At 50.6% G+C, this 12,534-nt stretch overlaps 6 protein-coding genes across 6 annotated transcripts; 4 read left to right on the top strand and 2 right to left on the bottom strand.

Annotated features, from left to right (window-relative positions):
- Positions 1-611: 611 nt before the first annotated feature.
- On the top strand, positions 612-1,718 carry BDZ99DRAFT_288440 (uncharacterized protein). Its single transcript, XM_033714079.1, has one exon. The coding sequence runs from the start codon at positions 743-745 to the stop codon at positions 1,625-1,627; it is 885 nt and encodes a 294-aa protein (XP_033577721.1). The 5' UTR covers positions 612-742; the 3' UTR covers positions 1,628-1,718.
- Positions 1,642-3,872, bottom strand: BDZ99DRAFT_497725 (uncharacterized protein). Its single transcript, XM_033723538.1, has 2 exons — positions 3,604-3,872; positions 1,642-3,544 (listed from the first exon to the last, which is right to left on the bottom strand). The coding sequence occupies exon 2, from the start codon at positions 3,538-3,540 to the stop codon at positions 1,810-1,812; it is 1,731 nt and encodes a 576-aa protein (XP_033577722.1). The 5' UTR covers positions 3,541-3,544; positions 3,604-3,872; the 3' UTR covers positions 1,642-1,809.
- A 739-nt stretch (positions 3,873-4,611) lies between these two features.
- BDZ99DRAFT_519442 (uncharacterized protein) lies at positions 4,612-6,161 on the top strand (the record flags this gene model as incomplete). The annotated part of the gene is made up of 2 exons (XM_033725418.1): positions 4,612-5,533; positions 5,686-6,161. 2 exons carry the CDS (start codon positions 4,612-4,614, stop codon positions 6,159-6,161), a joined length of 1,398 nt encoding a protein of 465 aa, XP_033577723.1.
- Positions 6,162-7,099: 938 nt separating this feature from the next.
- On the top strand, positions 7,100-10,075 carry BDZ99DRAFT_386184 (uncharacterized protein; the record flags this gene model as incomplete). Its single annotated transcript, XM_033715461.1, has 2 exons — positions 7,100-9,282; positions 9,340-10,075. The coding sequence occupies 2 exons, from the start codon at positions 7,100-7,102 to the stop codon at positions 10,073-10,075; spliced, it is 2,919 nt and encodes a 972-aa protein (XP_033577724.1).
- A 44-nt stretch (positions 10,076-10,119) lies between these two features.
- On the top strand, positions 10,120-10,851 carry BDZ99DRAFT_385368 (uncharacterized protein; the record flags this gene model as incomplete). The annotated part of the gene is made up of 1 exon (XM_033715426.1): positions 10,120-10,851. A coding segment is annotated over one exon (732 nt), but the record flags the coding sequence as incomplete, so codon positions are not given.
- A 162-nt stretch (positions 10,852-11,013) lies between these two features.
- BDZ99DRAFT_519444 (uncharacterized protein) lies at positions 11,014-11,859 on the bottom strand (the record flags this gene model as incomplete). The annotated part of the gene is made up of 1 exon (XM_033725419.1): positions 11,014-11,859. One exon carries the CDS (start codon positions 11,857-11,859, stop codon positions 11,014-11,016), a length of 846 nt encoding a protein of 281 aa, XP_033577726.1.
- Between the last annotated feature and the right edge of the window lie 675 nt (positions 11,860-12,534).

The raw sequence follows: 12,534 nt of genomic DNA on the forward strand, positions 1-12,534 counted from the left end.
AGATGCAGAGGAGGCGGGGGCGGGGAATGCGGTGGAGATTGTTGGGGAGTCTTGGGAGAAGCCGTGTGGGACGAAAGCTAGCAAGACGCAGGCAAGACGCCCAAAGGCAATTGAGTTGGACAACATGTCTTGCAGAAAGAGAGACGGGAACTGAAGAGGAGAAAAAGGGCTGAACACCTAGACTTCACGAGAAACAAATCCCCCCAAGCGCTCTACAGATGCCCGCTCGTAATATGACATGGCTCTTTACTCTCCTTTCGGCTGAATGACATTTAGCGTTAGCCATTGAAATTTCTAGGAGGAGAAACCTGAATGTTCTGGGCCACGAGGGCGGAGCTGCGTGCAGTTCTCATGGTACAGGCCGTGCCGTGTTTCGGATTGACTCAGGGGGATCCCGATATACTGGGGTCCTACCCTGGTAGATCTGGGGTAGAAACCGGATTCTCGATCAGCTCGAGATGCTTAAAAGACGCCTCTTAAGGCGGTATCCTGGTCCCCCTCAAAATCCCATCCCTTAATCGCCATGCGTCCAATCTAAATGTCCCTAGTGATATCTCGCGTGCTTCCGTGCGGGTAAGCGGCTTCCGTCAACGGGCGATCTCTCTAAAGCAATCAGTCTCCCTGCTGCTGCATGAATTGGTCATTTCTTTCTTGCTAGTGTTTGTGTTTGTCATTGCAAAATCCGTATGCCCATCTTTACTGACCTCCTCCTCCTCGTTGCTTAAACCGCACAACCACCAAAATGCGGTCTCTCATCACCAAGCTCATCCTGATTGCCTCCTTCTCTTGTGGACGTCTCTTGGTAAACGCCCAATCCACCGATGATGGGGGCTATATTGGCTACTCCCTCACCCAACGCGGCGACAACGACGACGTCCTCTACGAAACCGCAAACACCAACGCTAACGTCTCGACGCTCGACCCCGAGCCTGACGTCTACCTGAACGCCACCGTGCACGTAGGCGAGATCGACATAACCGTCTCGAACCTCACCGCCAAAATAAACCTCGACGCGCAAGTCCTCTCGCTCCTCAAACTCAACGCCGGCGTAATCGCCCACATCGACCGCGTCTTCCTGCAAATCCAAAACGTCTCCGCAAAAGTCTCGCTCGAAGCCCGCCTCGGCAACCTCGTGCTCATGATCAACGACATCCTCTCGTCGCTGGACCTGAACCCCATCCTCGCTACCGTTGGGAACGACGTGGGGAGTATCGTGAACACGACGGTTGGAGGGCTGACGACACCCTCGAATACGCTGAAGGAGAGGAGTTATAACCTAGAGCATAATATACTGTATGCGGTCAATGATTATAGCGGGCATACACACACGAACCGCGTGCTGGCGCAGAATGGGGATATTGTGACGGAGTCGTTGGATGATAATGGAGAGTTGAGTCGGGTGACGGTTACGGGGCATTATTTAAGCGATATGACGTTCAATGGGTATAATGAGAGTACGACTGCGGATGGGAAGGCGGCGAGGAGGTTGGAGTATGTGTATGTTCCGTTTAATGGGCTTAGTGTCGTGAGCGAGGTGTTTGTGGATGAGTCGGGGGCAGTGCTGCGCACGCAAGTTCTGAGTGAGGCGAGTGGGGGAGGGAGTAGCTCGATAGGAGGCCAGGAATAATGAAATGGTAGAGCATGGATCAAGAAAATGTATTTCGGCGTTGTGTTGGGTTTCTTGCCTTTATGCGAATTGCATCGCCAGTTTGGTTGTCATTAGCGCTATGGCAGCTCGAATGCGTTGAATATACACAACCAGATTCCCGAAACTCGTTACAAGGAAAGCGTTTGCATCGGGATAATGTATTACCAGTCCATCTCTTGCAGAATCTCATCATCAGAAGCCGTAGCCTCGATCCAATTCAAGCGCGCCCTCTCCGTGAACACGTCATCATCCGTTTCGGGACAACACAAAAACTCGATGCCTTTACTTTCAAATGCAGTCCTGATTAAAGCTTCCCTTGGATTGTCTTCTTCTGGAGGTTCGTCGTGGAACCACCTGCCGTCTTCGCTCGACAACATTATGTTCACTAACTTCAGGTTTGGGAACTGTTCGGAGCGAGAGGCTAGGCGTAGTAACTGCGTGAAGCCACGAGGAATGACGAAGCTGAGGTTGAGTGATACGATGGAAGACGGCAACTTATCGGAAAGACAAGAGCGTATAAGTCCTGGGTCTGTATGTTCAAGGTACCCCGGACCCATTAGAACCTCATAACTCATCCAGATCGTCTGGAGTTTGTCGAACTTTCGCAAAGATCCTAGGAAAGAGTCTTTTGTCTCAAGAGGGGGAACCTCTTCTACTTTCAGCAGCCTCAGATGCTCCAAGGAATCTTTTTGGGAGCGAAGTATTCGTTTTATGGGTCGGGGCGCAAAGGGCGGGTTGTCTTCCCCGCTTTCTACGGATTCGAGTCCATATCCAAAGGTCTTGAGGGCGGTACATGATTCTACAAGCTGTCTGGCGCCGTTTTCGCTTATGTAGGATTCATCCAGATCAATAGTAATTAGACGTGATGAAGATTTGGAAAAGCACCCTGGCTTAAACTCCATCAGATCCTCACCATAATAGCCTCGAAGGATACGTAGCGAAGGCAGATCGAATAGACAGGCAAACTGTTGCAATGACCACCCCTCGGGTCCTGGATGAATATAGAAAGACTGCAAAGCTGGGAAAGGGTTCGCCGAGTTCAGGATAAATTTCTTCCAGTCGAGATGTGGAAGATCCGGTGCTCCTTGGGTGATGAGGCGCTCAAGTTTTGGAAGCAGAGCAAGTACTAGCACAACTTCGGCATCCTCAACCCCTGCATGAATCATTCTCAGCCAGTCAACGTCTCGCCGAAGGTGAACACTGCTACTATTGATTCGCTCTTGTCGAGAGCCAGAGATAGAGGCCTGGAGAAGCTCGTTGTCAAGGTCATAGTCAGAATAATCGCCAAATTCGTCGAATTCGTCGTCTTCATCTGAACCGTCCGTTTCGTCTTCCTCGTCCTCGCCGTCGCCAGAATTGTTTTCACTGTATTCCGCATGCGTGTAGAATTGTCCCCCGGCAATTACAGTATCGAAGGGTGCTAACCTCCCTGTATTGATGACATCCACGTCTTCGCCATCTACGTCCCCTCGATATTCCTTGCAAAGAGCTTGGTAACGATTCCATTCGATTTGGTCGTCCCAGTCCCCAAGCTCTGCATCGTTATCAATCACCCTGGCTTGTTTTGCAGCAGCTACAAATAGCTCCACATCTTCTGTAGCGATATCTATGACTGCTCGCATAGCCTTCATGGAAGCTTCGGACCGCCACGGACGAAGCTCAACTTCTTGAACACATCGTGCCAAATCAGGACGCTTGGCGATGGTTCTCAAGAAAGACGTGAAAGGCTGCCAGTTCTGAACCGAGTTATTGTAGATGCGGTAGAGACGGGGATTGGCTACGGCGTTGAAGTTTTGTGAGACGTAGGAAAGTTGGAGTAGGTCTTTCTGGTCGGGAATCCAGCCGGTAATCTCGGAAAGAAGTTCGATGGGAAGATCGTGAATGCGCGCCATATTGCTATGATGGCGGATATTTAGCTTCTTCGTCTGTGTGCTCGCCATCGCTGCTGGACGTACCCTACGTATTTTTATACTTCTAGATAGAGTACAAGTGTGTTCAGAGGAATACCAAGGCTAGCTTTCGGAGCTCGTGCGGATCAGATGCCAGGCTGGGCCACCTCTGGAGAACGTGGAGGTGGGATGGGGTAGGGCAATCGAGAGCTAGTCGCGAATTCAGCGTTTGAAAACCAATGGTGGAGTCTAGCATCAAGATACGATGCAACTGATGGGCTTCTGTCACACAGTCGTACTGGCGATGGATGTATAAAAGGATGCGCCGGTTGAGAGGAAGGGCTGAGGCCGGAGCCGATCACGCCAATCGATGGTACATGTATGTACAACGCGAGAACCCGTGATCTCCACTCGGATCTGAACAACGTCGATCTACAGCCAGAAGTACGCCTCCTACCTTAGCCACGGCGTCCCTGATATGAATTGAGCAACATCGAGATCGAGGTCAGGCGCACGTCGAGAATGTGAGAGAAAAGCCACGCGTGGTTTAGTTGAATCAGTGTCGCGGAACCCTCACCACCACACCTGACCTTTATCACAACTTCCAAGCCTCTATCACAGCTTCCAAGCCTCTATCACATCCGTCACATCCAAGGAAGCCCGGAAACAGGTCGCGAAAGCCAGCTGACCTTCGGCGAATTCCGTCCTATTGTTGAGGGGCAAGGGACTGACTCGAGCACCGACCTCAGGAGTCAGCGACGAACGCCTCCAGAATACCACTTCTTCTACCACGCCTGGGCAACGTAGAACTATAGAACCTTCATGTGTATTCGCGTTCCACGCTAGTCCTCACCTACTTTCTCCCAGCAAACAGATCCATACATTGCCCTCGGAATTCCTCTTTTGCGTAGTTCTATCCTTCGTTACACTTCAAATACCGAGACGCCAACGCAGCTAATCTCCAATTGTCAGGATGGCCGGTTTCGTGGACCCACCGACTGAGCTTGTCGGGGAGATAATCTCCTATATTCCTAATCAAGCCGATCTCTGCCATCTATCACGAACTTTCGCACTATGAACGCCATAGTGACTTCTTTCCTTTACAAGATGTATGACAACAAAGACAAGGTCCCTTGGCTTCCGTTCACGCAATTTTTGAGGACCATTGCACAGCGTCCTGATCTGGCTTTACTTGTGAAGGATGTGCGTGTTCGAAGGTGGATGACGGAGCGATGCAAGGCGGAGGCGGAATTCGGCATCGCGCGAGGACAAGGCACAGATACCTCCTTCATGGACGTACTTTCTTATCAGGACCAGGTGTTGTTTGTAAATGTGGCGAAGCAGATAGGCCTCATTGACGCCCACGCTGATACCGGAGAGTGGGATATGGATTCTACAGAAATTAGGTATAGTGCATACATTGCAGTCGAGTATTATGACTTCAATAAGGCGGATTCTGACGCAGAAGATTCGAATACGGGAGGACTTCCAGCGGATGCTGGTGAAGAGGAGGTTGCGGAAGTGCAGGAGGAGAATGTAGATGAGCAAGGCGACAATGACGAAGATGAGAACGACGGCGGCGATGAAGGTGATGGAACCGACGAGGACTCCGATTCAGATGACTCCGCTTCTGACTCGGATGCCAAGTTGGAGGCCGATGCATATGTGGTAGACATGCCTTCAGACGACTCGGATGATGAGGATGGCCCCGACCCTACGGACGAAGAAGCGCACCGAATCAGGGCTGCACGATATCTCAGAGAGCGATGGGCAGACGTACGGCTAAGGCGGGACGCAGATTGGCCGAGAATGCTCTACACCAGCGTTGAAGATGCAGAACTCGTCCTATTGCTTGCCCTGCTTCCGAAGCTTGAAAAGCTCCAACTAGATGGAATACCGAACACCCCGTTTCTTTGCTGGAAGTCGTTCGTTCAAGAGTCATCGGATAGTCTGAAGTGTCTCCAGACTCTCAATATCAATGTGGGATCTAAAGGGTGTTCGTTGGAGTGCGTTGGGCGCCTACTTACGCTTCCCTCACTCCATACTTTCACGGTCAAAATGTCGATGGAAGAAGAGGATGGGCCGCTGATATTTCCTCATCAAACCTAAAGACCATCAACTAAGATGACTCTTATCTGACAGACGCAGCTGCAAAAGCTCTGCTAAGCGGTTGCAAAGCGTTAGAGACATTTGAATTCAGTCGCCACAAACATTATGAGCGAATGACATTACAGGCTATGGATGACGCAAGCTTTCAACCGAGATCTGTCATAAAAATGCTTCAATCACAGCGGCATTCCCTAAAGAATTTGAGGATTGAACATCGATACAGATCTCCGGGATTTGGAGCAGGAGGACCTCTATTTTTCTATCCGTCGGCATCTGACGATGCACATGAACTATTCATGGGCCCATTGGTTGACTTCGAAAAACTGGAGACTTTATGGACAAGCTACGAAGATCTCATAAGTCCAGAAAATGATGAAGAAGTCGGGCCAGCTCTAGAGGACCCTTGCCTTTCAGACGTCCTACCGCCATCTATCATCACCTTGAATTTGAGTGGTGTTCCCGAAGATAGTGTGGCTCAAGTAGTGAGAGTTGCAGATCTTAGTCCTGAATCTTAAATTGGTCAACGTGAGCTTCATGAGGATGGGGCGTGGGAGAATAGGTTATGCCGAGATCTCTGAGCTTGATTCCGCATTTCGGGCAAAGAATATTGAGTTTCTGTGGTGTTGGCGACTAATGAAAGGTTTGTAGATCGAGCTATGTCGAACTGGGCGCCTGGCGTGCCAAATTTCATTTGAGCTCACATCCAGTAACTGCTTCTAAATCTTTGACAGGCTTGTAATCTTAGTTGACAGTACCTAAGTGGTTAAGTGATTGCATGCTACCTAGTACAATCTTGCGATATCAAGAAATTCGCTAGCAATATCTATTCATTGCAGCGAGCGGCATTCTAAGATTTCGTTCTTAGTATTTAAGAACGTATTAATACGACGGCGACTTGAACGCCGCGAAGGAAACTCAACGACGTACCTACACAGGTATGTACAGCGAGCAAAACGCTAGCCAATTAGCAGCTTGGAATTGCGGCCCGCACGGGCCGTGTGCTAGAGCTCCTTCGCAGAGTGCCCTGGTGCCGTTCACTGCAGTCAACCCTGGACCGACCTCTCTTGAGTCATCATAGCCATCATAGTCATAGCCTCGTAGCAGACGCGATTTGTACCAGTGGTAGCAGTGCGCCTAGGGGCAACACACTCATACCTACCCCGCGCACAGCCACCCGACAGGAGACCTGGGAGTCACAACTTCAACCGTGCATTCTCGTAGCGTGGCTGAGCTGAAGCAGGAGCTGTCGGTGTGTATATATTGCTCAACGTCCAAATAGACACGGTATCAAAGCTGCACTTTCCTTCGATTCGTCGGTCCTTTTCCTCTCCGGTGTTGTGTTCATCATTGGATTCACTTGCTTGACCAAATTACACAGCTTTATCAATTACGGCTCTTCACGACTTTCTTTCATCAAACCCACCCTGCAGTCCGAAATCGAAAGCTTTCAGTTATGGCGGCCGCCGAGAGCGCTTCAGATTCTTCAAGTATCGGTGTGGACTCTTACGAAACTGCCCTTTGCATTATACCCCCGGCAGATCTCTGCCACGACGTGGACCGCCTTCGTTCAGTATACGACAAGCATCATGGGAGATGGCCTCCCCATATCAACGTCGTCTATCCCTTCGTTGCCGTCGAAGATCTTCCCCATGTCGCTCCTTTAATTCGGTCTACCTTGGCCGAGGGGCAGGCAGCAGGCGAGCTTCAAGAAATCCGCCTCAACCTTGGGCACGCGGATGTCTTCTCTCAGCCACACAGCAACACTATATTCATTGCTGATGGTGATGACGCTCACAACCAATCCTTATCTGCAACTCGAGGCTTGGTAATGGCTGCTCTAGGACAGAAGAATAACCCTCCCCATTACCATCTTACTGTTGGCCGGAGTGAAACCCGAGATACTGCTTCTCGAGAATTCTTACTTGAAAAGGCCAAACTACTCCCTCCGATCGATTGGACAGTACAAGAACTAGCTATACTTGTTCGGGAGCGGACCTATAGAGATGGCATTGTATCAAATCGAATGAGGATCTGGGGTACCATTCCGTTAAATTCCAGCCACACTCTTCTCGAGAGAGAGGAACTATCAGACGAAGAAGAAATTCAGGCCGAAACGGTAGAGAGCACCATCGCAACTAAGACAGTTCAGCCAGGATCTACATACCGCTTTTCTTCGGAGAGTAATTCATGGACTCGTTACGAATCATCCGTCTCACCAGAAAGCCAAGAGGACATGCCAACGTCCATACGAATCTCGAGCTACAACGTGCTGGTCGATTCGATGCATCCACCTCCACGGGAAAGATACCCGCTCTTGGTCGAGACTCTGCTCTCCGCCTCCGCCCAGGCTGACATCTTGGTGCTGCAAGAAGTTACGGATGACTTCTTGTCTTACCTTTTAAAAATTGAAGAGATCCGAGAATGCTACCCTTTCACAACCCACGGACCGGCTCAGCAAGCCGACATTGGTCCAATGTCAAGCCTTCGAAATATCGTCGTTCTAAGCCGCTGGGCCTTTGGTTGGGAATATGTTCCATTTCAGCGGCGGCACAAAGGAGCGGTTGTCTTGAAATTCGATCACGTTGGGCTCACAAAAGATTCCAGCTTCCATCCTCTGGTCGTTGCCGGCGTCCACCTTACTTGCGGACTCACCGACGGATCTGTTGCGGCGAAGCGGTCACAGGCCCAAACTACCGTGAGCCACCTTTCCCACAATTATAGAGATAGCCCATGCATCATTGCTGGTGATTTCAACATCTCTACTTCTACATGCACGATCAACGAAGCCTCTAAGAACCACAAGATATCTCCTAATACCGAGACCGAAATTCGTTCTCTGGAGACCATGTTTTCTGAGGCCGAGTTTTCGGATGCATGGACCGTTGCACGCGTTGAGCTCGGACAAGCTACGGATAGATATGCAAGCAAGGAGGCTCATGCTGTTTTTGAAGGCGAGGAGGGAGCTACGTTTGATCCAACAGAAAACCCTCTTGCTGCAGAAACCTCTGGGAGCCCAAACAACCGGCCGCAACGATATGACAGGGTTCTTCTTAAAGGTCAAGAGTCCTGGAACGTGTCCTCCTTTAACATGTTTGGTCAGCCTGATGACGATGACGAGGTGGAGATCTGTGCCAGTGATCACTGGGGTGTTCGTGCCACATTCACGGCGTCCACGAGTATTGGCAATCCAAAACCGACGTTGAACCTTCATGACCTAGGCCCAGTATCAGTATCGAGGACCTCATCTGCTATTCTCGACAATGAAGCACTTCACGCTTGTCTCCAATCCTCGAACATGATTCCTACGGAACGCCAAATCTATCAGCGAAAGGAAGCATTCGCGTTGCTAGAGACTATCCTGAATACCCGTTCAGACCTTCCATTCGTCCTCGTTCCCGTTGGTTCCTACGGCCTTGGAGTATGGACTACATCCTCCGACATTGATTGCATGTTTCTTGGGCAGATTAGTTCGAAGACGTTTTTCGCTCTCGCTCGCCAGAGGATTCGGAAAGCATCGGGCCTAGGAGTTCGACTCCTGAGGAAAGTCGATGCGAAGACTGGCACTATGCTAGAAATTGATGTCAGAGGTATCCGAATGGACATACAGTACTGCCCTGCTGCGAGAATTGTCGAAAAGTATGTATTCTTGCTCAACCTTTGATGCTGTAAATTGCGTAAGCTAACGTCATAAAGCTGGCCAGAGTCGATTCGGCGACCTTCGTCCGATCCTATCTTCAGCCTAGCTATGCAGTCACTTCGAAAGCTTAAGGCGTTCCGAGACCAAGACTATCTCCAGCGCACGATTCCCGACCTTGCTGCATTCCGAACCGCTTACAGAAGCATTAAGCTCTGGGCTCAGCAACGAGGTATCTATTCCGCCAAGTTTGGTTACCTCGGGGGTATCCATATCACCCTGATGCTATCTCGAGTCTGCAAACTCGTCTCCGTCCTCCGTGGCACAGCTGGGATTACTGCTGCAGATATCGTCAGCATTTTCTTCCACCACTATGCTGAATTCAACTGGAAGTCCGACATGGTGTTTGACCCGTTCTTCGACAAGCAAGCTCCAAGATATTCACGACTTACCAGAGAACCCATGGTTGTCCTTGGATTCCACACTCCTAACTTCAACACTGCGAATACAGCATCCGTACCATCTGTCAACACGTTGATCGAAGAGTTTAAACGCGCAGACTCAATATTATGCGAAGAAAAGATGACCTGGTCCAAATTTCTAGGAGGCAGCATCAGAGACAACGTCAATGCCGTAGAGTCTCGCCCAGGCGCACAGGATTTCCTCCAGACATATCAAAACTATATCAAGATTGGCGTCAATTACTGGGGTCCGTCTCTGAAGAAAGGTAGCGGGCTGGTGGGCTGGCTCGAGTCCAAGTGCGTGCTACTTCTTGTTGGTATGTACCATATCTAGTTATGCCTTTCCCGTAACTCTTCAGCCGCTAACACCACATAGATCTCAACAGGAAACTTCCGCACATCCACGCCCGCATCTGGCCGGCCAGGTTCTCGACCCGCGACGCCGGAGATGCAACATCCGACTACGAAGGCTGCTACCTAATTGGCCTCACCAGAGCCAAGGACATCGACTCCAATACCACGATTGACGGTACCGCGTCAAAGGAAGCCCTTAAATCAACCCTCGACCGCTTCGAAGAACAAATCCGAAGCGACGACCGCTATTACGATCCCACCTCCTCCTGGGTCCAGGTAACCCACGTGAAGCAATCCGCCCTCGGCGACCTCGCACTCGACACCCGCGAATGGGGCGTCTACGTCGCCGACGACGAGGCGGACAGCGACTCTGAAGACAAAGATCTCGAATCCGAGGACGATCTTCCTGGCGAGTTGGCTGCGACAACGCTACAGGAGCCACGCATCACGCCTGTCGCGGCGGCGAAGCTACGACCAGCGGCTGATATTCTGTCACGGCTGCGTTGGGACCCGAACCTGGATTCGCAGAATTATATCGTTGGGTATGAGGATCGGTTCCTGGGGGCGAAGGAGATTGCGCTGGAGAGGTGGAAGACGGAGCAGACGGATGACGAGTTCATTCCGCAGCATCGGATTCTGTACTTCAAGCGCCGGAGTGATGGGGTGGTGGTTTGGGATCGGAAGATGAGGGTTGATTTGATGTTTAGGAGTGGGGCTAGTGGTGCTGGGGGAGTAGAGAGGAGAGAGGAGGAGTAGAGTAGACGGACTGCGTTGAGGAGCAGCTACTTTGTACACTTGGTCTCGAAAAATGAGAGAAGAATTCCGGGCTCCAAGACCAGTCACGTGATCGGCCATCGACAGCACCAAGATCCAGACTTGCCTCACTCGCGGGGCAGAGTGGCCTGTGACATGATTTTCTTACCCAAGGGCGATAACTCGACGACCTTGTCTGGGAAAAGATGCAAAATTCCCACTCCTAGCTTGAATGTAACACTCTTTTAGGCCTCTCAACTTCCCTAGAGGCTCGAGTAGAAGGTCCTGTTGAGACCACTTGATGAAGTGGAGCACTAATCTCAATCGCAGAAGCCTCTTCATACTCATGATAGTCTTGCACATTGGACACCAATGACTGGGTAAATACTCTTCTTTCTTAATATCGTAAAAGCTGACGGTCGGTGGCTCGAATGACCAGCTTATTTGGAGACTCGTTATGGCGTGGAGGCGCTGGGGGAGAACAGCGCGCTCGAAGTACATGAAGGAAGTAGCGGAGTCGAAGTCGAACGTAGGTTTGGAGTAGAGCATATCAACGGCTTCGGTGTAGACCTGTCGACAGGTCTGCAGAAGTGCTAACTCTGCTCTGGAAGCCCCCTGCCACGCCTCCGTGAAGTTGTCGTAGAGCCCGTAGTACGGAAACGAGGGGTATGTTCCTATGAAACATGACCGGTCGAAGTTGGTGGATTCTCCAGGCGCCGCAATCGGGCATCGTTTGTGTGCGAGGCGCTTGGGCATCCAGAGGATGTGGATGATGTCGCTTGAACAGCCCAGGACGTAGCCAAATATCAGGATTCGAAGTTCAGCAGGGAGATGCGCAAGGAGCAAGCACGTCCGTGGCTTAGGTCTTTCCCTAAAAGATAGGAGTCTGGATTTCTGTTTTGGTGGGTTGGATATATCGCGACGTCGTGAGGACCGCCGTCGAGGTTCTTGTTTCTTGAAGTACCTTTGCCGCTGTTCGTCTGTGACTGGTTTTAGTCTGCGCGAAAACATGATTGTGGCGTATCAAAGAATGCGATTAAGATGGCTTGAGGGGAGGTTGGGAAGAGTGGAGACGAGATGAATAGAATAACGGCGTCTAGTACTGATGCGGCGTAGCGAGCGGGACGGGATGGGCACAACCTCACCTCTTCGGAGGACTCTTCTTCATCACAATCCATCTCAATACCTTATGGAATCGTTCCCCATCCTCACTTAATGATCCCTCGTGCCGGTCAAGGCTTCTAGGTACCTTATTATCTATCAATCGAGTGTCCTTATGCTCTGTTTACAGTACCTCATAAATCATGCCCCTAACGAAACGGGTTCCGTTTTCTTTCGCTGGACATTCCTTGCGGTCCTTCGAGAGCACTGGTGTTCATTCTCTTTGCATATCGTATTGAAGTTCTGTCTAAGAGGATATCTATGTCTGTGAGCCGTACAAAGCACACGGACCCGGACTATCTCTACCGAGGCCGCTCCTTAGAGAGCAGTTATTCCTAGTGGTATCTCTTCAAGTTCGATATTACAAGTTCGAGAGTCGAACCATCGTAAGAGCATCGTATCTCGTTCAATTGTCTCCGAGAAGTAATTTCCTTCCCCTTGAGATGTGGTGAATCTCCAAGTATTTCGGACTGTGATCTGGCGGGCACATGTGATTCAACGAGCGCAAATCTGGCCGGTGGCACG

The sequence above is a fragment of the Mytilinidion resinicola genome (assembly GCF_010093595.1).
Source record: "Mytilinidion resinicola strain CBS 304.34 unplaced genomic scaffold BDZ99scaffold_8, whole genome shotgun sequence".
In the NCBI taxonomy this organism is placed as follows: Eukaryota; Fungi; Ascomycota; class Dothideomycetes; order Mytilinidiales; family Mytilinidiaceae; genus Mytilinidion; species Mytilinidion resinicola.